Source organism: Ambystoma mexicanum, chromosome 8 (genome assembly GCF_040938575.1).
Source record: "Ambystoma mexicanum isolate Mex_15411 chromosome 8, UKY_AmexF1_1, whole genome shotgun sequence".
NCBI lineage: Eukaryota > Metazoa > Chordata > Amphibia > Caudata > Ambystomatidae > Ambystoma > Ambystoma mexicanum.
In genome coordinates, this window is record NC_090929.1 from 1,666,156,526 (window position 1) to 1,666,181,311 (window position 24,786).

Genomic DNA, 24,786 nt, shown 5'->3' on the forward strand with positions numbered 1-24,786 from the left:
CAACACAAGTCAGCTCAGAAAACTTGTTTCCAAGCTGGCATGCTCCCTTCAAGGCATCATAGGTAAGGTTAGCCCCAGTACCCATCACTCCATGTTTGTTACTATGCATACACTCGCCATCATTGCTCTCGTCATGTCCAGAGTAGACTACGCCAATAGCCTATATCTGGGCACGCAAGAACGACTTCTAAAAAACTTGCAACACATGCAAAATGCGACGGCCAGACTGCTCCTCAAACTACCTCAAAGAGAACACATCACACCAACATTAACGATACACTGGCTACCAATAAAACTGCAAATCAAGTTCAAATCAATGTGCATAACGCACAGAGCAATCCAAGGCCAAGGCGCAGAGTTCCTAAGAGGAAAAAATAAATTTATACCGCCCAACAAGGACACTCAGATCCAGCAGAGACATCAGTTTTAAACCAAAACCATACAACATGGTGGAGGATTCTCTTTCTTGCACATCGCCCCAAAAAACTGGAAAGAGCTACCAAGGAACATGCGTAACACAAGCGATCCCCTCCCATTCAGAAAACTCCTCAAATCTTGGCTCTTCACCCCATAACTAGAAAGAGTGCTTATGGGGACTGGAACAATGCTGAGAGAGGAAACCGATCGTCCCCATATCCCCAAGCTACCGCGCATCCACTGAAGTAAGGGAAAAAACAATCTACGGCATATCAACTGACAGATAGATGAGCTAGAATCATACCAAAGAAAGATCACGCAGATATCGGATGGAAGGGTAAGGGCGATATGTCAATAACACGCTGGCCTACAAAGTAAACAGGCAGAAATGGATCACCGACAGGAAATAGATAGGCAGAGAGCGGGTGATTGTAAAAATACAGAACCAATACCAGAGTGGGGGACAATGTACGCCCCAACCTGGTACACAAAGGTCAGAAACAACAGCTGGGAACTTGCCACACAATCACTCCTAACAATTAGACGGACAGGAAAGAAAAAGAGAAATATGCCTACTCCATAGGACAATCTGATACATAGAACAAGAAGCTCAAATTTCTGCATACTTAACTCGCGCAAAAATCCACATAACCACCCTCTTGGACGGCAAACTGCACGCACTTCACCACACAGCAACAACAAACAACTCGCACCAAAAGCACACAAGGACTCCCATTATTCCGACACTCACACCCAAGCTCAGTGCACGGTGAAAACTGAACTGAAGCTGCCAACAGCACATAACCACTCTCTTGCCTTTCTCCCACTCACTCCTACTAACCTTCCTACCCTCTTCACTTTTCAGATCCGCCTGAGCGTCTGGAGACCAATTCCATTGGTGACGGTGCGCGGTACGCGGTACAAATACCTCTAAGATTAACATACACCGTTTCAAACTAGTGCTAGTAATTAAAGCCAAATAAACAATACAGCTCAGCCTACTAGATCATTTCACATGAAATAAAATATAGAAATCAATCTTAATACCATCTTAAAAAGATGGATACTATAATTATAGTTGATATTGCTTCTCTCTTCTCAAATCCAAGTGTTCTATTTATGTGATTTAAAAAAATGCATGGATTTAAAATTTCAAACATAGGAAAGTTTTACAATCAACCGCTGTCAGAAGAACTACATACCATTACCAATAAATGACTCTGCAACTCCCTCTACTGTCTAGTAGAAGAATTACAATACAGCTGGCGACCTTGCTAACAAAACTCTCCCTAAGATAGGTGGGCACTGGTGCAGTGAGCAGCTGCCTCCACTTTCCAGTCGCGGGGCGATTCCGACGCAGCTGAAAACCGTGCACAGCTCTGCGTGTTGCCGCAACACTCCGGCTTGTGGCAGTATGTTCGACATGAGCGGGGTGGAATTGTTCTTTGCACAGAGGACAAGGTGTAATTTATGCCTGTTGAACACTGGGACATAGTCCTGTGGCAAACAAGCATTCCAGCCCTGGCCACGTTTGTGTGCCATAAAAACAAGCATTGGCAATGCCAATAGTTTGGGCGTTTACTGAGGTTATTTGCATGTTGCATTTATAGGCACTTGAGTGCAAGAAGGAGAGTGCAAAGTTGCAACGGAAGATGTGATAAGGGATGCAGAATGAGAAGGGGAACACAGCAAGCGAAGAAGCCATTGATGGAGAGCAAGAGGCTGATTCAATATCCAGCACAGAGGAGCTCATTTCTGGTCTACCACTGCTCTTATTTATAAGAACCCCCAAAGCTGCCTGAATGTTTGTTTTTTTAAACATCTTTTTATTAGTGGTCTCGACAGATGCATCGGCAGTCACTCAACATTTCATATGGTATATCTTACAGTAATATTATCAACAATCAAACAGTATACAGTTTACATGGATGTTTCACTGTCCGAAAGTAGTTCACATAGGTACGCCCTAAAGGGGCCCCAGATGTCCTTTGGCCGGCTTATACCTGGTTGGGTTAGAACGTACTGTTCCTCGCATTCATTAACATATGTCAATTCTCGTAGGAAAGTGTTCATGCTCGGGGGCTGCAGACTTTTCCATGCTTGCAATATACATTTCTTGGCGACAGCACATGACACATTAAACAGCCTTCTGATTTTTTCAGAACATTTTCCGATGTCACCAAACAAATATTTTTGAGGAGTCAGATGGGGGGGGCGGAATCTGCGTAATATCTGCTAGCATTTCAGCAACCATTTCCCAGAACCGTACCAAGGCAGGGCATTCCCAGTACATGTGATAGGATCCCGCTTGCGGAGTCCCGCATTTGGGGCAGCTGCCCGAGTCGTCTGGTATGAACTTGGCAATTTTGGCAGGTGTGTAGTGCAGTCTGTTAAGAATTTTAACTTGCATTTGGCGCAGTCCCGCATTGAGTGATACTCCTTTCGCGAGTGCACAGTATCTTCCCCATTTGTCCTTGGGTATCGGCATCTTCATATCTATTTCGCATTTCTCTTTCACCCGGTTTATCGTGGGAGTGTGGGTCTGCACCAAGCTATACAATTTGGAAATTCCCAGCCCACCTTGTGTTGTAACCAGTTGTATGCATGGGTGAGAGAACCGGGTGGGGGGATTTTGTCGGGGAAGGATGGCCATCGTGCCCGATATGTAGATCTCATTCGATAATATTGTAGTGTTCGGAGCGGGCCCCCTCCCATACCTCTCGTGAATTCTGTCCGGGTCGCGAACTTCCCGTCTATGTACATATCTCCTACTCATTTCTTTGGCGGGGTCCCAGGTTTCTTGTATGCTAGTGTCATATGTGGGGGGAATGTTTGGGTAATTCCATAGGGGAATCTTGGGGTTATAGGGAATCTCTAGTTTCAATCTCTTGCATATTGCCCCCCCCAGGCTCTCACGGTGCAGCTCACAGGGTCAAATTCACATGCATCTCTATGCCGTGTATCAAGAATAACTGACCTAATATCCGTGGGTGAGGTGGTGTGTGCCTCGATCCATGTGTGGTGTGAGTTATCTACTGCATCATACCGATATTTTGCAAACTGCGCCTGTGCCACCAAATAGTAGAGCTCAAAGTCTGGTGCCACTATTCTGCCTGTTTCATATGGTTCCGTCATCTTTTTCCAACCCATCCTGGCCACCTTTCCATTCCAAAGAAATGCCACTGCCATAGATCGGAGTTTGGAGGAAAAAGTCCTTACCTGGCTATATGGGGATATTTACAAATGATAGCAGTTTTGGAAGTACAATCATTTTGAGAATTGCGATCCTGCCATGTAATGAAATTGGGAGCTGCCTCCAGCCTGTAACTTTGTAGTAAGTGCATGTAGCTCATGATTATCTGCATAAAGTGCCGGTCTACTCCCCGAGACCAACACCCCCAGGTATCTAATATGTAGCTCCGACCACTTAAGGCCACACGTCAATGCAGGGCATTTTGTGGAGGGGGTGAGCGGGAACATTTCCCATTTAGAGTGGTTTACTGTGTATTCCGTGTATTCAGCGAACTAATGGATATCTGTTATTATGGGGGCAACGTTCTTATCGGGCTCGCGAACTTATAGCAGTGTATCATCTGCATATAGTGATATTAATTGGGTGGCGACCCTCAGTGTGATACCCTTACTTTGAAGTCTCAATAGAACAGCAGCTGCCATAGGCTCGATTGTTAAAGCGAATAGAATGGGAGAGAATGGGCAGCCCTGTCTAGTGCCTCTACCCAGCTTCAACAACTCGGACGTAGTTCTATTAGTACACACTTTCGCCCCCGGGGCCGTATACAATAACCTGACATATTTAAAAAAGTTGGGACCCACTCCAAACGTCTCCAATACTGAAAAGAGGCATTCCCAAGAGACTGAATCAAATGACTTCTCGGCATCGAGGGACACCGCAACTGCCTGCTTATTTGGGTTTATTTGTGACATTATACCGAATAGCCTGCGTAAGTTCAGGGCGGTGGACCTTTGAAGAATAAATCCACTTTGGTCTGCATGCACCAGCGTGGGCGTTATGGGTAGCATGTGATTTGCTAATAGTTTCGCGAAGATCTTCGCGTCCACATTTATAAGCGACAGGGGCCTGTAGGATGACATGTCTTGTGGCGGGCATCGAGGTTTAGGTAGTACCGTGATTATGGCCTCATGCATTGTCGAGGGCAGCTTTCGCTTCCCCAGGGCCTCTCCCCATGTGTCTTAACAGTATAGGGATCAATTATTTCCGGTATTCTTTATAAAATTCAGCACTCCGCCCGTCTGAACCCAGTGCTTTGCCAGATGTGAGGCCCTTGACTGCTTCGGTGAGCTCCTCTGCTGTGATGGTTGCTCTAATGCCAATTTGTTTTCATCTGGGAGCCTCGGAAGATCTAGCGTGGCGAGGTAACTTAATCTCAGTGGGGGATTTCTTTTCTTTATTCGCGCAAAGAGTCTTTTAGAATTTGACAAATTCGTCATTTATTCCTTGTTCGCTTATAATTATCTCATTTTGTGCCGTTTTGTATGGTGGTGATAGGGGGTGATTGTTTCTCGTGTTTTACTAAGTTAGCCAGCATTTTCCCTGCTTTATTACCCTCCCCGTATCTGCGTGCCCGGGCAACGGCTGCTATATACTGTATTTCCCTCATTGCAATACGGTCAAAGTCTCTAAGGAGCTTGTGTATGTTAGCGAGGGTATCCCCACTGTGTGTGCGACTATAAGTTTCTTCTAGTTTATTCAATTCCTCCTCCAACTCATGGCGCACATCTTTCAGGAGGCCAGTAGTTTTGGATATTAGAACCCCTCTAACCCAGACTTTGAAGGCTTCCCAAACTGATGATACAAAATCCACTGACCCAACATTAACTGCAAAAAAGTTGGCAATTTCAACATGCAAGTTGAACAATATTTGGGTCATTTAGCATATCTCTAGGCATTCTACATCTCATCGATGGTCTAGGGGTATCTTTCAATTCAATCTCCAATAGCACCGGGGAATGGTCAGATAGCGTGCAGGGAAGGATTTCACAGTGTTGTAGTGTGTGTAAAATGTTTGAAGATATAAACCAGTAATCTATGCGTGACTCACTATCGTGCACCGAAGAGTAGAATGTGTATCGTTTACTAGCAGGATAGAGTAATCTCCAGGCGTCCAATAGGGACAGTTGTGGGAGGACTTGAACTAGCGTTAATGCCGTCCTAGTGGGCGCCCTGGTTACACTGGTAGATATATCCAGAACAGGGTCCAGCGCAACATTGAAGTCTCTCCCCCATATTATACTGGTTGTGTCATGTTTATTAAGGATCTCAAGCATATTCAGATAAAACTCTGGGTCGTCTAGGTTGGGACCAAAAGTGTTCACCAATGTTATGTTTTTCCCTGCTATTTCCCCCTCAGACCAATACAAATCTAGCCATCAGGTCCACCTTGTGCCCCTTGGTCAGAAAGCCCAGCGAGTGGTGCAAGTACAAACCCCTCTGGATTGAGAGGAGTAATCCGTATAGTAACGTAGTTTGCCCCACTTAGTCAATTTCTCATTGACCAAGCTTTGTGCACGGATTTCTTGCAACATTAGAATTTGCGGTCCGTGTCTAGTGACATAGTTCCCCACTTTCATCAGGTTATTTAGGCCTTGGACATTCCATGATAATCTTATCTTTAAACTGTCACTCATCCTTCATGTATACATATTGTGACATACCATAAGAACCGTTAGTTTGTAGTTTGACAGCGTTTGGGTAGCACCGTTAGGCAGAAACCTGTGCAATTCCCTTAGGGACCACTGGAAAAAGTTTAAGACCACAGGAGTAAGCAGTAAACCCAATTGGTAGCAGTCTGCACCACCCATACTTACCTGGTAGCTGTGGCTGAGCAGTCAGACCTCTCTCAAGAAGAGTTAGGCAGTATGTAGAGTATACACAATAGGGCTAAAAATACAGTAGAACAAACAAACACTGACCAGAGCTTTGGTATAAAAGTATAGAATTATTTATTTAAAAACACTTGTAAAAATACACTGGCACTAATATGTCAAGCAAGTTCAAACACAGTCACTATAAGTATATACACCTCCCTAGTTAATTATTAGACAAGTCTAGGTTAAGACACCACTTATTTAGCAAAACAGAGGTGAGCGTGTAACCGTAGATGGCACTCCAATAAGTTGTTTAAAAAAGGGAGAGAAAAGGCAGAATAGGAAAAAACACACAGTACCAACACTTAAGAAACCACAGCAAGTCAAAAAAGGCAGGGTCTACTGTAGAGCAAAAAGTTCATAGGCCAGGCCCACTCTTGGAGAGCAAGGCGGAATGTGCCCAAGATCACACAGTGGAAATGCACTCAGAGTCTTTGCAGCAAAGTCAAAAGAGGTTGGATCAAGTCAGAAAGGTAATGTTCGCAGGTCCGAGGTCACCCCAGGAAAGAGTCAAGGATTTACAGACACCTTGGACAGTCTGTTGCAAGGGAGACCAGGCGGAACACAGTACCTGAAATGGTGAGAAAGCTCCAGCGGGGGCAGTTGTTCCTGGCAGCGGGTGCAAGTCGGGGCTTCGTCCAGGGAAAGAGATGATCTCGACGTGGAGGAAAGCTGGAGGTCGTTGCACTGTCAGGGAAGAAACCAGCCGCGGAGTTTCCCGGTTAAAAGGTACTACCCTTTTATTCACGGTGGTGAAGCGTGGCTATCCGGCCGCCGGGGTGCTTGGCAAGGGCGATTCGACCACGAGACGATCCACAAAGGCGAAAAAGGCGAACTGGTTGGTCCCACCAGCTCAAAGGGAAGAAGACTCTCCTGGAGGAAGATCTCCTCTGTCGTCGGGAAAGTGTCGAGTTTCGTACAGCAGGGCTCCACCGGTGGCGTCGTTGTTGTAGATGGCTCAGCTTCCCCCATCTTCGGATTCTTTAGGTCCTGTGGCGACTCCTGAAGTTCCAGTCCCCAAAGCCCTGCTTTTTTTATGCAGCAAAACCCCCATTCATCAGCCTAGCTGTCACTCAAACATGCTAAGTGGTGAGTGGGCGGCTCACCACTGGGCCAATCACACAAGAGTGCGACTTGAGTTGCCAAGGCAACTCAGTCCAGGGTGCCTAATCCCCCTACCACACTTCCTGTTGACCCCAGACAGAGTGGCACCATTTGGAGGGCTTCTGTGGAGAAGCCCGCCAAAAAGTGGAACAAAGGGCTCGACTTGGGTTAGAGTTTGAGGCGAACACAAACGCCATTTTAAAACCGAGTCCTGGCAAAAAGACCCAACCGGGGAATAAATTAAATAAATAACCCGGCGGTATCTTAAACATTGCACCAAAAAGTGGTGCGTTTAAAATGAATGGGAAAATCCCATAGGAAATATTCTGGTGGAATATTTCGCATGGTATCCACTGCCACCAGCCAGAAACTCAACAAGGGGGGACTGGACAGTGCCCCCTTGGAAAACAGACCCAGGGGCAATCGAATTACCCCTACCAGTACTTCCACTATATGATGGTTTGTACTGGTTCTGTTCACAATTTAAGACTAGTAAAGCCAATGGTGACTTACCATGCCCTGGGAGACAGTAGTCAGTCCCAGGGTATGGAGTCTATGTTTGGGGGTCACTAGGACACCCCTGTGTTACTGCACTCGTTGCCTACACAAGGCTACCAGATCGGGCTCACGGCCTGCTTAACGTTACTTGGAGCCCCCCCACGGGAGCCGAACATTTTCTCAACACAAAAGGATACGCATATGGCCTGGGTCACCCAACAGGGTCTCGGTCATCTGCCTTAGGCAGATGTCTCTCATTCTGGTCTGGTCCACGACCCCTGGGAGGCAGCGGAATGGCAGGAGTCTCAAAGAAGTGCACCCTTCCTCCATATTGGATTCGCATCTTGGCCGGGAATATATTAGTGCATATGGGACCCGCCGTGTTCTTAGAGGTTTTTTGACTGGTTCATATGATCTTCGGCTTGCCTGAACTCCGGCAACAAAATCAGGGTAGATGTGTATACAGCTTTCCTTGTATTGCAGTGTCTCAAGCCCTCTCGCCATCCGAAGGATTGTATCCCTGTCTCTATAGTTGAGCACTCTTGCAATAATCGTGCGAGGTGGGGCCCCAGGTTTCGGCACGGGAGCCAGAGCGCGGTGTGCACGCTCGATCAGGAAGTGTTCCGAAAAGGAGTTTGGTCCAAATAGGGTGTTAACTAGTGATTCCACCTGCAATTCCATTTTATATTTGCCAAATGACTCTGGCATACCCACAATTTGTACGTGGTTTCTTCTTGAACGCAATTCAAGGTCCTTGCACTTGTTTTGTAGTTTGTATGTTTTCTCTGAGCTGGGCAATGTCTTGGTCGTGTCGCGCGACCGTGTCTTCAGTTGAGTCTTCTGCCTCAGTCAGTCTCAGGCCATGCTTGTCCACCCTGGTTTTCAGTGTGCCAATGGTTGTTACAATATCATCCAGTTTCATATTTAGGGATAGGAAGCCATTTTGGACTATGTTGGTCAGGTGCTGAATCCTGTCGCCGCTCTCCACACCGGGTTCAGAACCAGATGTTGGTGGTTCATGCTCACCGCTCCCCGCATGGCTGCTTGTATACGAGTCCATCGACCCTTTTTTCTTTGCACTTGCTCCGTCCGCCATTTTGTCTTGTTTCCTCGTGTTCCCCATGGGGATTGTGCCGTTAGGCGTTTAACCCCAATCTGTTCCACGAGAATGTGGCGTCCGCAGTTCGATGGGTTGGTCCGTCAGTGGACAGGTTTATTCTGCACACCAGGGCGTTGCCTGGTTACTGCACTGGACCTGGGGCCACTTTGTCGGGTCCTGCGTAGGGGGATCTCTTAGCGCAGTGGCAAATCAGCCCACCCAGTGTTGCCAATGGATTGTGCTCTCCCACGTTTCTGGGTACGGGATATTAAGTCTTCACACCATTGAACAACCCGTTTAGTCATCGAGGCCACTCGCCCGCTATGGCTTCACCGATTGTCCATATGTAGCAAACCGTTATGGTGTTAACAGATATTCAGATTGGTGCTGGCAAGCTCAATATCCACTTATTTTGGGGGGGGGGGGCACAGGGACCCCTGCAACACCCGGCAACTCAGTGTCTGTGCAATTTGTGGCTCAGAAAAATTCTGTTGCAGTTGGCCTGGGCACAGTATCACTTCTGCAATCCGCCAAGGGCACAAATTATGGTGTCTATTGTGCGCCACACGCCTGCGCATCGTGTGAACAAATGCCCTGCGGCATGTTTTATACCAATAATGTTAACTGCCGATATGTAATGCGGCTCCGCACCGTCACACAGCCAGGATGTGTGTCTGTAAATCCTTTTGGTGTATTAACCGGCGATTTGTTTGCCACAGGATTTTTATGTCCCCTCGCCACGTCGCCGCGCACCCACAGGGGTCTGTGCAGGCCAACTGCCTTGCAGCCCACCACACAGCTTCCTCGCCCAGGCAAGGCCAAAGGGGGCCACCCACGCCGGGAGGGAACACTGTCTGGAGATCACATAGCACGCAACAGCGCTCGCCTTACCCTGGATCGCATGCTCTGCAAATGCGGCAACTCACTTTCAACCCCGCCTGGGCGCGCAGTCCCCGGCAGGGGTGGCGCCGATCCGCCGGCTTCTTCAGGCAGCTACAGTGGTAATCAGGTCTTTCTATGTCCGGTCCCAAGAAGGGCATGGAGGGGGAGGAGGCCTACATCGGGTCGCGCTGCTCTCCTTCCCGCGATGTGCCCCTCTGTCGCGGGCCTCTCCTCCCAATGCTCCTTCTGGCTAGAGAGTCTAGTATTACCCATGTGGTATGACTATATGCTGCATGGTCCAGGTGGCGTCCTACAGGATTCTAAAATGGGGAAGAGCCTGCACGCAGAGAGCGACAGCGTGCGCGCACATAGAGCGCGACAGCCTGCGCGCACAGAGAGAGAGCGACAGCCTGCGCGCACAGAGAGAGAGGCACAGAGGTCAAATGCATACGACAGACTCATACCATCCTTTTTTGGCAGACATTATGGACTTTTTCCACATCTGGGTTCCCCCAGGTAATTTAGGGTGTAGCCGGGACAAAGACTGATATGCAAATGGATATTCCTTTGTGAAGGTACAGGGAGCTAAAAGCGATGGCTGCGGACTCGCACTTTGGGTAAATACCACAGAACAGGTTATCATGCCATGTTCTTTCGAGAGAGGGGTGTCTGCTATATTTGTTGCTTATTACCTTCTATAAGGTGAAGGTCGTCCCCAAAATGATATATGGGATAGAAACTCTGCAATTCAGGGTACTAGATAAAATTAAATCATTTGAGGCTTTAATTTGGTGCAGAGCTCCCGACATCCCTAACTGCATACCAACAGGTGCAATAAGATTTGCTTGGGTCTGAAATCATTAGAGACTCAACTAACGTGGAGACACCCAACACTTTATGGCAACACAATCCTTGTGCCGATTCTTTTATTTGTACTTCTAAAAGATTTGAGGAGATTGATGCATTTGGTCCTTTTTTGTCCGACATAAATCCTTTTATGGATTCTATATTTTCAGAAACAGGTTTTGAGGACATCTCATACTCTTACATTTACTCAATTGAACTAATATTCATTATGGATTCATACAGGATCAAATACCATTTAGACAGGATATAGGATCCTAACGGATAATTACAGTAACAAAGCTGTTCCTGTGATCGGCATTGTTTGGATGAGGTCACGCACACATGGCGTGTGACGTTATGCACAGATCCATTACGTTTGCAAAATGGCATCCTGGATTGCCACCAATATTTTTAGGTATATTGAATTGACTAGCATTTTTCAGTGATGGACAGCCCTTGTGGGTGGGACAAAGACTGATCAGCAAATAGATTGTTATCCTATGTGAAGGGTGCAGTGAGCTAAAACATAGTTGTAGACCCAGAGTCGAAGGAATTCCACAGAACAGGGTATTTGACCCATGTTCGTTCTCAGTAGAGGGGCTCCCACATCCTCGTTTAATATTTTGTTGTACCTTCCCCCAATTGGAGTGGACTCCACCTCAACTCACTGTCTGTATTTGTGACATTTTTATTTTTTGTTCTCCTTTACCCTTTCCAGATTATACTTGGAACTTTTCAGATATAGCAATTTGCATAGACTACTGCGGGCAACTATGATTTTACTTCGGGTAATGAAATCCACGAATGGCATTATTCAATTGATTGTTTTTCACCTACAGATCTCCAATATAATGTATTGCCCCCAATTATGATCAGCAGCTGCACAGCACATGGACTTCTATTACCAGATTATACCTGGAACTGCTCTGATCTATCAACTTGCATAGAGCGCCTTTGGGAACGACCAATTTCCTTGTGGTAATCAAACCGTCCACTGGCATTGTGCGATGGAGGCTTTTCCAACTATAGATCTACAATATATTAATCTTCCCCTCCCCCAAAACTATGATCAGCAATTGCTAGAATCAAAGCACACCAAACGGGTATGATGACCCTCATACATGGCAGATGTTTACACCTGCTCACAATTATTAGGGTCTGAATAGGGCCATATGCTATACCCTCTGTCCTCCGGGCCCAGGTATCTGCTCACACTGCCACCCTCTCGCACTGCCTCTGGGCCTCCGCTTGCACTGGGGCCTGTATCTGTACCCTTATAGCCCCCCCCCCCTTTTCTTCCTGCACTTATCAGACCTACCCTGTCTGCTGCCTAAAACCTAGCACTTGCAAATTGCTGGCTGCATTTCCACTGTTTGTTGCCTATATTATTTATTTATTATTATTAATCTGTTTCTCCTTTGCTTCGCACTTTCTACTTCTCCCCCTTCCATGTACTTTCCCACTCACCCTCTCCCATGCACTTGCGCATGCTCAATGTCACTGGGCCTAGTAAGTTCGCGGTTTTGTTCTCCCCAGTTCCCCTCCCTTGCCTTGTCGCGCCCTGAAACACTTGTGTACGAGCGCGACAAAGAAAATAAAAAATATCAATATCAATGCTGCTATTTTAGAGAATTAAGATGGTTTTCGCCCCTTGTTCCCCACCCTGTGTAGGTTTACATTTTTTCCTTGTTTTCATATTTGATGAACATTTACTTACCCAAATATTTATTCACTTATGGATAACTTAATTCCTTTCTGCACCGACATTCATGTGTCATTGACGTGTTATTTTTTATTCACTTTTTGGTTTGTCACAATTTGGAACCGGTGAGTTTTTTTGGAGGATTCACACGGATGATAATTTGATCATTAGGAATCGTATTGGTTGAAACAGTTGCAACAGCCCTGAAAAAGACCCAGACGTGGTCAAAACACGTGTCGGCTGTAGGGTTGTTCAACTTGTGAGTCAATAGTAGGAACATTTTGTTATTCAGTGGAGTAACATTTTCATTTATGGCATGGAACAGGTGAACTACGTGGATGGAACGGGTGAAACAGGTGAAGTAGTTAAAACGAAAGAAGTGTTGTGGACGAAACGGGTTAAATGGTAGAACAGATGAAGTAGGTGGATGAACGGGTGATGTGGTTGGAACCGGTGAAGTGGATGGAACGTGTGAAGTTGACATATGTGGATGGATGATGCATGGAGAAAGCATAACGCAGGTAGAACGAATTAAAGGAGCAGACCGGATGATGAAGGGATGACGTGCATAGATCGGACGAAGTGCTCTGATCAGAAGGAATACATAGAACTGATCAAACTGATAGAGCGCATAGAACTGAGCAAGTTCATGCAACGGATGGAATGCCCGGAACAGATAGAGGGCACGGAATGAATACTTTACAAAAATAGAGTGCATGGAACGATATGAAGTGCATAAAATGGTTGGAATGCATAAAATGGTTGGAGCGCATAAAACTGAGTGAATGGAACGGATTGGAGTGCATGGAACGGTCGTAATGGATGGAAAAGTCGGAGTACATGGAACTATTGGAGTGGGCTCGATCTCAAGCACCTAAGGTAAATCATCATATCACATCTCGACGCTTACTCTCCTCTTTACACCACCACTCAACTAGAACACAGCAATACTATGACACCATTTGGTATAGATGTAATACCATCATTTGCCTCATACTTCCAATCATCCTAAACACTGCTGGTTACACACCCTCCAGCCTAGGTGTTCTCAGGCCTAACGCAGCCAGAATCGGTCTGGATAATGACCTGCCAGAATGAACACATACACTTGATCTCTCATCCACCACACCTATCGCTATAAAGCAGCCATCACACGAATGCCACACCAGCTGCACACATATCCGGTGCTCAACACGCACCTTTATGACTCTCTATTCTCTCTACTGACTTGAACTTCAGTTCCCAAGGGGGTTCAACCTACCAGCGCCTTGAGGCCATACCAAATGGTACATAAGGCGCAATATAAATACAAATTAACATAACATATTATAAACCAATCACAGCCAAGACATCAGTTTAAGAATCATTTCCAAACTAAAAACCCAGCGCGATTGTGCAAAGGACATTCTGCCTTATGCTTAATTACCATTGAGAACGGTGGGACACCCTCTCCCCACCCCGACACGCAGCAGGGATCCCATGTTTATAATTTATTAATGATCCAATATTGTACCCAGTGCAGTTGATTCAATGTTCTAGTGCCCATTCCCTCGAAATATTTTGAGCCCTTTTATTTTTCGGGTTCTCGTGGCATTTTTGAAGAGCCTCAGTACTGCACCGTGGGATCGCTCAACTTTTTTGAGACTGGGAAATTCAAGTGGGGTCACCAACCTCTGCAAAATATTGGACCGATTTACACCAAACAAAAAAGGAATCTCTGCAACGCTTTGTGCCAGACTTCTGTGCAAACCGGTCCAGATTTCTTTGCTGTGCAAATCTTCAAAGAAAGACCCTTTTTCTCTGTAAGGAAATGAACAGGGCACAGTTCTTACTTTGCTTTACTCTTGAACAGTTTCACAAATTTGCCCTGAATCATCCAGTTTGAAGGGGTCCAGACGAGACCGCTTTTTGTCAAATTTAGCCTGATCCTCTCTTGAGTCAAAAGTTGTTAGCAATGAAAATGTGCAAAAAAGCAATGCAAATTGTTTTTTAATCAGAACTGTAGAGTGGAGATCACACCCCTATATTATATAGCAACGTCATTTCCTCCAATGACAAACCCTCTCCAGAATCCAGCTTGTCGCAATCCTACTCCTTCGAGCAGGAGGCATGCATGTTTTGTGTTCTATGTCATTTCATCGCTGAAATTCTCAAAACCTGGCATTTCAATGTGGAAAAGTTAATAAAATGTTTTTTTTTAAAAATTGTTTTTTTTTTTTTTAGGGCTACTGCCACCTATTTTACCTATTCCCAAACCCTTATCTGCCCTTCCCCCCCGAACCCTCCTAAAGAATTAGATGCACATTAGTGCACGTTGAAGTGCAGGCTTTGAAAAATCCAGCGATGAAAGGATGTTGTACGATTTTTGCACTTGCAACAGGACGTTGAAGGAGTTAACAGCCATGGGTCATTTGTTACTTTCTCCATAATGAAACCAGCACCAAAATATCTCCTCGTTGCTGAACGTTGCACTTAAACACCAATAATTAAAATCCTAATACAGCAAGGCAAAGACTGACGCATTATTAGCTACTTCTGGTCACCTCGACCATAAGTCATCTACAGGACTTAGCCACTGCAAGCGATCTCATTCTGCACGCAGGTTCATGAATGGTGGACTATTGTTCTTGGTTAACCATCGGATATTTGGACTTTATGTGCAATCCTTCCGTTCCTATGCATGACCTTCGAGGAACTGAATCAACCCTAGTCTATCTGGGAATATCTCAGAAGAACCTCAGACTGCAAGGTTGTGCCGCACTTCTGCTTTTCGCCCTCTGAGCGGCCTTTGACAACAATGACCACCTCCCCCTCATGGACAGACTCCACTCACTTGGCATCAGGGATGCAGCATTGAAGTGGATACCCTCCCTTACCCACAGATCCCCAAATTACTCACATGCCTCTATCACCCCTGCTCTTTAACCTCTACCGAAGCCTCATCTCCGCTCTAATGCGTTTGCACGGCATAAAAACTATGCAGATGACACCCAGATCTTAGATCACAAAGGACACCTCGAACACCTCCCCCGACTCATACCTCAGACCACTGGATGACGGCTAGCCACCTCTTTCTCAACCCTGGATAAAACAAATAGTCTGCTGGAAGAAGGACCTCTCCCCACTCCCCTCTCTCCCCCCCACCCCACGGCCATCCTGCCTAGGTCATGCCCCCCACCACAGTAACGAACCTTGGATGCACCACAGATGCAGATCTGACACTTTCTCATCCCATCAACTGTCAAAATCATGCCATTTACACCCAAGCATTCTCCAACGCATCTTTCCCTACCTCGCCTACCCTCACAATTGCTGCAATCACGACCATCGTCCTCCCTCACCTAAACTATACCAACTCCCTATACTTGGGCACCCCTGCAGCTCAACTCAGAAAACTCTAATGGGTCCAAAACACTGCAGCCGGGGTCCCCCTGGCTCTAGAGAGCACATCACACCAGCCCTCCATGTCCTGCACTGGCTCCCTGTCGAACGTCGGTCCTCCTTCAAGGCCATGTGCATTACCCACAGTGCACTGAACAACAGGCCCAGAATATCTACAACCCAATCTCACTCTTTATAGACCCAACAGAAACCCAAGATCAGGCACAGCACTCCTCCCTTCTGCCAAAAAACTACTAGAATTGGGTGATCCGCCTTCACCGGCCAAGGACCCACAATACAGAACTCTAGCCCTTTTAGCATGCACCACAGAGCATCACCTCGCCTTCCAGAAGGCACTCAAACGTGGTTCTCCTCACCTGCGTCTTGACTGACCTAATCCGACTCTCAGGCCAATTTCACCCCCAGACAGATAGGGCAGCAATGAGTCGCAAGAGGAGACTGAGAACGCACAGAAAGGATTGTGGTACACCCGCATGACAGGATCTGCATTCCGACATGAAGATAGTCATCAGCCATGATGCGAGTTACATTATGCACATGTACGTATCGCACCCCATCTCGATGGAAGATAACCGCATCCCTCCCAAGGCACGGCCACCCACCTGCAATCACCTGTAACTTGATCTCGTATTACCCATCACCTCTGCCGCTAGAATGTATCCAAGTCCCACGACAAAGATACGGTCAATCTGGACACATAATCAGGACTACTTGACTCGCATACCCACCCCACAGCATCATCCACAAGCCGGTTCTACATGGCTCGCTAGCAGGGACTCCCGCCGGCCCCATTCTAACTTGTACTGGCTAAAATGCACACAGCGCTTTGATGCTATACCAATAGCACTATATGCTATACAAATGCCATATTACCTGATCTGTGAAAGTTAAAACACACTTTCAATGAGATCAGCATTCTAGTGTCAGGCCAATCTTGCACACACACTTCTCATCCACAGAATCACTTACAGGTTTTGTTCTCCTCATCCTTAATGTTGGCAGGCAAGAGAGGATTCAAATGCTGCACTTTATGCACCTGGATGGCGTGGATACGTGGAACGAGGGAAGCAGGAGGGCTGTGCACACGCTGTTCCTCGGCGGTGTCCATACACTCGGCAGGATCCAGCAGGATGGAGGTGCTATCCCTGCTGGGGAGGGGCGGAGGGGGGGGGGGGGAGAAAGAAGGAGCCATCAAGGATGCCCACACCAGCCAGAAAGCACTACATCAACATAACCACCCTAAATCCCATTTAGCTGCAGTTACTTTTGAAAGTTCAGATAAGTATTACGGAAACTTAAGTTGTCCGTATTTCCAGAGAAGAACAGCAGAGGATGCAGGAAAAAATAAATACATGCTAGAATCTCCTTCAGTAGAGGTCGCACCCAAAATGGAAAACTGGGAAGTTTACTTTCCACAGCCATCCAGTCTTACGCGTGTTTCAACTGTCAAAAGCTGCTGCAAACCTCAATGGAATGAAGAGAGATCACAAACCCACTGGGATGTGGCCTGACATTACCAGCTGATTTCAGAGACCAGTAAATGAGCTCCAAACTAGCCCACTTACTGGACAAGATGAAGAAAAGAACCAAAATGCGGCGGGTTGGCTGCAGGTTCCATGTGTTTGCGTACCTTTTATTTGATGGTTATGAAAGTTTAGTCTGTGCAGTGAGCTCCAAGCCGTTACGCAGCAAGCTCCGAGCCCCAAGCCGTTATGCAGCGAGCTCCGAGCACCAAGCCGTTACGCAGCGAGCTCCGAGCACCAAGCCGTTACGCAGCGAGCTCCGAGCCATTACGCAGTGGTTATTCTGGTGCTAACCGGCAACAGAGCAGTTAGGGAAGCCCTTCAAGAGTTCCTTTTGCAGTTCTGACATTAGAGCAACCCAAGAGGGTTTAGTGTGCCATTGGGCTGTAGTATGGATATTAGTCAGACTACTAGGTTTTGGTTCCATTATTGTTTGATGAGACGGGAAAGGAATAATCTGATCTCGGTTGTGGATGGGTTCGATTGACCCATTAGGGTTAAGGTTAGTGGGCATGCAAGAGTTAAATGTGCAGTGGAAGCAGTGGCTTAAATGCCTTTACCTTGGAGTGGGAGGCATTTCTCGTCCTAGTGTGATCTTTGCTGGAGGGGGTAGAGGGCAGGAAGTGAAGGTGGTGAGGCGTGGATATGTCTGACCCGATTGAGTCTGGTTTTGAGGGCAGTGGAGGCATGCATTTTGCTTGTGTGGGCAAGACTAACACGGACGGAGGCCAATCTCGAGTGCTTTCTTACTTGTGAGATTAGTGGGTCATCATGACACAAGTCTGATACTTAGTATGTTCTGAGGAGCTGACTGGTGCAGTCTTGGGACACCATTTCCCAGCTAGTTTTTCGTGCCCTCTTTAAACAGGCAGGTTTTGAGGGATTTAATGCAGGGCAGGTATCTTCTTCTATGGAAAGTCGGTTGTATACGAATTGATCGTGCCCGAATTGCCTGCAGGAGAATTAAATTCGGTCAATTCAGGCATACGGTCAATTCTCCCCGATCAATTCGGGGAATACCGGAGAAGGCATGTGCTGCCAGGGATGAGAAACCTTCTTTACGTTGCCAGTTAAAGTGTGAGACTGTTACTACAGCAGATGGAAGCATTCCGATTCTGAAACCCAGTAATGGTTATTTGACAGGGAGCCAGTGGAGATACCACGTAGTCTGGGAGGATAGCTCATGCGTCAAGTGTTCGCCTCAATGTCGCAAGTTTCAATCCCAGGAGTGCAGGCTCAAGTCCTCATCCTTTGGAGGTGAATGAGCCGAGTCAATAGAATGGGGCATTATGGCACTTTTAAGCGGGAGGAATCTACATGAAGTTATTTAAAATAGAAAACCAAAAACTAAAAAACCTGATTACGTTAAATCTCATGCAACTGCCCGTTACACGTGTGCTACACTGTGGCCAGATGGTGGCAACATTAATGCTGCAACACAGTTTTCCATGCAACTACATACACCATCCCCTGTGTGCGTCATCTAGACACAGGCCAGAGTCCCTTGCTTTTCTGAGAGGGTTCATGGAATATTAGCCGGGGCCAATGATATAGGACGGTTAAGTGCTAAGAGGAAGGAGACTTGCATCAACATAAAAGGAAATGTCCCAGAGGACCATACCACACTATTCCTTGCAACGGATGCCAGAGCTACAGTGACCAGGTGCTTATCAAAGTGCCTGGCAATATGCCTATAGTTTGACCACACAGTGCTGTGGCCCTCACCTCTCGTCGTTCAGAACACTCAACAGTGGATCCACCGATAGAATGCCATACACCTCCAGCACGTCGTTCACCTTCAGGCCGTCCCAGTTATCGTACACCTGCACATGGATCAAAGCACAATCCTTAACTGGAGGGTTGCTGTAGCCGCAGACTGGTGTGAAACAAAATCTTTAACAGAGACCAACAAGTAAAGAGGAGAGCACCGCCTAGGTCTTCTGTACACTATATTTACAAACAGTGAACTTGGTCAATCTTGGCATTGCTTGATAAATGTTTAATGCATGGCTGAACTCTGGTACATTTATAATTGTGCAGACCAGGCTGGTTACATTTAAAAAATGTTTTAAAAATACACCCCTCTTTGAATTTTCATGCTTCGATATTCTGCAATATTTTTCACGTTTGTTGATTATGGAGCGTTACAACACGCAGTGCTGCAACTTGCATACAGGCAAGCTTTATATACTGCCTTTACCTTCACTAGGCAGGCCGGTCCTTTCTCCCCTGGAAGGGGGAAGTTGAGGTTGAGCGGAGAGGTACAATTAGGGGTGATTTGCTGCCGCGTGGGAGCCTCCTTCTCCATCCGCTTTGGCTCTCCATATCCGTGGTTTTCACTCAGATTTCCTGGAGCACAAAAGGAGCAATCAGTTACACCTTCTCTGATCAGTTCCCCAAGCACAGGCATCATCAACAATCACAGGTCTACTGATGTTGGTCCTGTAAAACGGGTTGACGTCACAGAAGTGTTTTGGCAAAGGTTTTGCAGTCTATTTACCTTATTGCAGGACTAGTGTTGGAGTCAAAGAAGTTACTTGCACACTGGAAGCCACTTACAACCGATCCAATTTTGCATTTCAAATTAGATGGGAGTGTGTCAAAAGCAGGTTCTTAATAAAACACATGTAGGGAGACCTACATTTCCACCCAATAAACTTCAGTCGACCACTAGGAAGGAACCGCCAGGTCATTCAACACTTGGCTTTTCTCTGGAGGATGCAAGGTGCCCATGTGCCGAAAAAAGGCCTCCTAATGATGGACTGATCAAGATCCCAAGGCATTACTTTAGCCGCTTCCCATTCACCTCCAGGTCTATTTCAGTAGCTCATTCAGGCACTAGCTTTTCAATGACCACTAGGGAGAAACTAAAGAGCCACCCCAGCTCTGGTCATCTTTCTTTGGCACAACTCCTACAAGCTCTGAGAGAAAAGGCCCATTCCCTTGTTCACCTCTGGGGTATCAGGAAAGCACACAGGCAATTTGGAAGGCCCGCTGTACATGTTCAAGATCTGTTCCCATATTGCACAATGAACACAAAATGTATATTACACAGTGCAGTAGCACAATGGAGGACTGCAAAAAATGCCAAAGGGCACCCTTCAGCAGACATGCAGCTTAACATACCTGCTGGCAGCTCTTTCTGTTTGGTAGGATGCAGTTCCATGTCCTCATCCTCTTCGTAACTCCTTTTCTGGCGACTGGGAGTGTATGATGTGGAAGGGCAAACTCTGGCTTGGCTAGAACTTGCATAAGTGTGAAGCAAAAAGTTAAGAAAAATTGGAAAAGTCCTCTTCACCCATTAAGAGTATGCTCAAAGTTGGGCACTACCAACAGCATCACAGCAATCGCTCACCATCTAAAGCATCTGAGCCCTCAGCGCCTTTCCACCAATAGCAAGGCTGGTGTAAAGACCAAATTGCAAAGCCATGGTCTACAGATTTGCCTATAATCAGATGTCAGCACCATTGCTATCATCACTGGCACAGCTGGCAAAAACATGCAATGTAAGTTGCAGAACCAATTACAATACAGACAGTAATTAGCACGTTAGCTGCCCACACCCTTTGTGTTCATGCTCACGGACACCGCTCAGTCTGACAACTGAAGCGGACACTGTCCAGGAGAACAGAATTAGTCGTGCCACAACAAGACCTTGCAAGCATGGTCACATGTAAGGAGTGGGATGGGAGAGGGCAGTAGGTTTTAGGGTGGCGGGTATGGGAGATCAAGGATTGCGGGGGTGTCCTCCACACAACATCTGGGAGAGAGGAATGTGATGAATGACAATTACTCGCCGAGCCAAAATCATACAAACATCGTAAAAAAATAAATAATAAAAAGGAAAAATCAGAATCAAAACAGTCTCACCACAAGCTTACTAGAGCAAAACGTTGGTTGCGCTTGTGCATAAACACAGAGGGAAGAGCAAAAACCTCAAAATGTGTGTGGGGGAGGGAATAAATAAATAAATAAATAAATAGGGCCTTCGGAAACAAGCCAATTACAATTATTATGCTATAGCTACACTGGACAGTCTGCCCAAAAGGATATTTGTTTTACCCAAGGAGATTCCCCTGGTACAGGAACACAGTAGAATGTTTGTCGTTCTAAGGTGACTGTCTGTTTGGAGTTTAAATCCACTTCTTCATTAGGCTGAAAGAAAATTGAAAATGATTTAAAACATCTTTTGCAACATCCATGTAGGAGCTGTATGCTAGCTTCAGTAAGCTCAACAGTATACTAAGGGACACAAGGCTCTGCCTTGAAATGTTGCATTCATGAAATACGGGGACCCAAACAGTAATCTGGAGCATTGCCTGCTGACCGGAGGGAGGGCTGCTTACACTGGCGCAATCACCACTATACGTAATATGGTATTTACTCCATCAGTAACTTCCCCGCATTGATAAGTGTGTGCCAACCCACAAAGGTTACGCCACTAAATACAGACCCTGGACAGGATCGTGAATTGCCGAATAAAGCCAGTGGAACCATACAGGGCACAATAATCAGATACTAAAGACTGGTATTTTCTGTGAAACACACATTTCCTGATAATAGCTACAACTTTAAACTGCGTATGCAATTTTTAGCATTATACTAAACATACTATAATCCTATCCAAAATAAGGACAGCTCAAAGATTATCCATTCAGAAGGACAATACAATTTTGCCTTGAAAAAGACTGCATGGTCGAAACGCATGTTGGCTTTGTTATGACATGCTTTAATTTTGAGAAAACTGCACAAATACTTGATATTAAATTCCCAAAACACTGTTGGGCTCAGCGCAGTACGATCAGTGTTCTTACAAACCTTCCTCTAAATATGGGCCGTAATTGAGAATAGTTCCAAATAAAATAAATGTTTTCTTTTTGTGAAGCAACAAACTATATTCCAAACGATAAATGAATAGCGGAGAATTTAATAAAGACTGAGAGCAAGTTAAGGTTTAAGGGGTTATTTAAACAAGATGATGCGTAACACGTGGGCAGACTACGAGGGAGCTAGCATTGTTCGCTGGGGGGTTTAAGAGGGTCGTAATCGCCCCCTAGAATATGCACAGGATTGTGCGTAGGCATGCCTGGAAGCAAGTATGTGTCGATCAAGTAAGGGGTGGAGGTGCATGGGGAGGCGTGCTTAACGGAGTGGGAATGCTGTGAAAACGTCCTTGTCAGTTTAGGAGTCTTGCAGTGTGTAAACACGGAAGCAACGCTGCTTGATGGTGGAGATTTAGACATTTTGCCAATGTACCGATGCCACCCCATGCTAGTGTTGAGTAAGAGTTTCATATTTATGATAAATCTTCCGGACCCCAGAACGTTTTGCTTGGACTTAACTATGTTCCCTTGTCCCTGGGTGAAGGGGAATCTTTCTTTTTATGGGTGGCCTTTTTATGCCCCTCCATAGTGTATGGCTGAAGTTATAGTTTCCTATAGCTTTCGGGTTTAGGCTGGGTTGCCCCTATGGGCTCCCCTGTCAATTTCTACTTCATGCACTTGGGTGAACTATAGTTCCCAAGTAGTAAAGAGGGATTTTCACCCCCTTTACCTTTTGTAAAAGCGAGCTAGCACACCCCAATTTATGTGGAGTGCTGGGGGGATACAATGTATCCCCTTTATTACTTGACTGGTGAGTTACAATTGCAGGTTTTACATGACTGGCTGGTGGCAGTGGTTTTACCTTTATGACTTTTAGTCTATTACCTGCAGGCTGTTAATTCAGCCTCGATAATGCACAGAAGGGCCACCATTTTTCAAAAATGGTGGGCTCCTTTCCCCCCCGACCCCCTCGACATTTCTTGTGAGCTTGCTGTTTGAAGTCTTCTCCTGCCATTCTAGGAGGGAACGACCTCAATGGAAGTTTGGTCCTTGGTGGGAATCCTTGAATTCCCTGCCCAGGCTCCAGAGTGTCTGGAAAGGCAGGAAGCGAGGGAGGAATACAAAACTCCACAGCCCTTTGTCTTCCACCTTGCCTGAAAGGAACCAACTCCCAGTGGGGGGGTCTAGCTGTCCTCATTGGACAGCCAGACCGCCCCTTGCTGGAAAACGCAGGGAGGGATTGCAGATGTTGTGCTGTAGCTCCCAGAGGCATAGCCAGGATTGTCTAACAAGTAGGGCCTGAAGCTAATGTAGTTGGACCCACCGCAGTGACATGAACATCAGTAAAAGCCACAAAAAACGCTGCTGAGTGGGCATTTACAAATTTTGGGTGGGCCTTGCCCGCTCAGGCCCTACCTTGTATACACCTCTGGTAGCTCCTAATAAATACTCTGAACCTGGAAGCTGCCGACAAGTCAACCACTGGAGCACAAACCAAAGAGGAAGATGAAGAAACGACGGTCGCAGCGATTTCCAGCAATCGGACAGTCTGCTGTATAACTGGAGCCTGCAGTAACCCTTACTTCCAATCAACCTCCTACCGAGAGGCTGGGGAGATCCACTAGTCGCAGGAAGATGTGTACTAGCACCTTGAGGAGTCATGTGCTCGATGGAATTACCAATAATGATCTCAGACCCAAATAACCATACAGACTCAAAGAACATGGCAAAATACTACTTTATCATCAGCTCAAATAAAGTAGGGTAATCTGGCGAAGAACGAAATTTAGTCCACACACTCACACTGCAGTTTCGTGTATACAAAGGATTTATACCGAAAAGATGTGTCATGTATGTCCATCCTAAGTGGCAAACTATAGTGAAGGGAGGGATTGGTTAAGGGAACAAATGTACCTATGTATCTTAAGTATTAGTAATATCACTATGTCCCTTATCTGGTAGGTACGACTTGAACACCTCTAAATAAGTATAATGCAGATTATAGCAGAACAGCAGTGGGCTGGCCTGTGCAACATTGTATAGAGTGTTGAACATAGAGACACTGATTGGTTGGCACACTCTCCCAACTGTTAGCAGCACGTAAGCTAAACTGAACTGGAGAACGTCAGACTACTACCCACTTGCTCAATTACTCCATCTCTCATCAGTCAGGCCCCAAGCAAAGGCTTCTTTATAGTTGATCTTGCAGCCTGTTCTGGGACTTCAAGCGAGTGTTGGTACACCATTATCTACGTCTGGAGCTTAATGAATAGCCCTGGTTTCTGACTTCTGTATCACGTTTAAAGGAGACCACGATTTCTTCCATTTTGGACCTTTTATTTAGTGCCATTTAATTAAGCTGGGCGTCATTCCTCTTGGCCTCTGGAGAATTGGTTGCTCTACCTCACATAAGCCTTCTACATCCTTGACTGTCCAGTACCTGGCACTTCCAGGTGTTTTCTTTGTTTAGTTTAAGAGAAATATGTCTTATGTACATGGCTTAGCCTCTTGACTCCCTTTGTGCCTTAGTTTGAAGAAGTGTCCGGTCAAAGTAGGATCGGTTCTAGGGCTAGTCCTTTTAAC

General features: G+C 46.2%; 1 protein-coding gene across 3 annotated transcripts in view; it reads right to left on the minus strand.

Annotated features, from left to right (window-relative positions):
- Window positions 1–24,786, minus strand: part of MCMBP (minichromosome maintenance complex binding protein) — a 183,664-nt gene that overhangs the window by 57,668 nt on the left and 101,210 nt on the right. For 2 of the 3 annotated variants that reach the window (XM_069611948.1, XM_069611946.1), the window contains 5 exons: window positions 21,433–21,535; window positions 20,507–20,635; window positions 19,581–19,729; window positions 19,106–19,203; window positions 16,827–17,005 (listed from right to left, as the gene is read on the minus strand). In XM_069611948.1, coding sequence (XP_069468049.1) covers window positions 16,827–17,005; window positions 19,106–19,203; window positions 19,581–19,729; window positions 20,507–20,635; window positions 21,433–21,535 — 658 coding nt within the window. The remainder of the gene's footprint in view (window positions 1–16,826; window positions 17,006–19,105; window positions 19,204–19,580; window positions 19,730–20,506; window positions 20,636–21,432; window positions 21,536–24,786) is intronic. The other variant, XM_069611947.1, reaches the window with a different exon arrangement.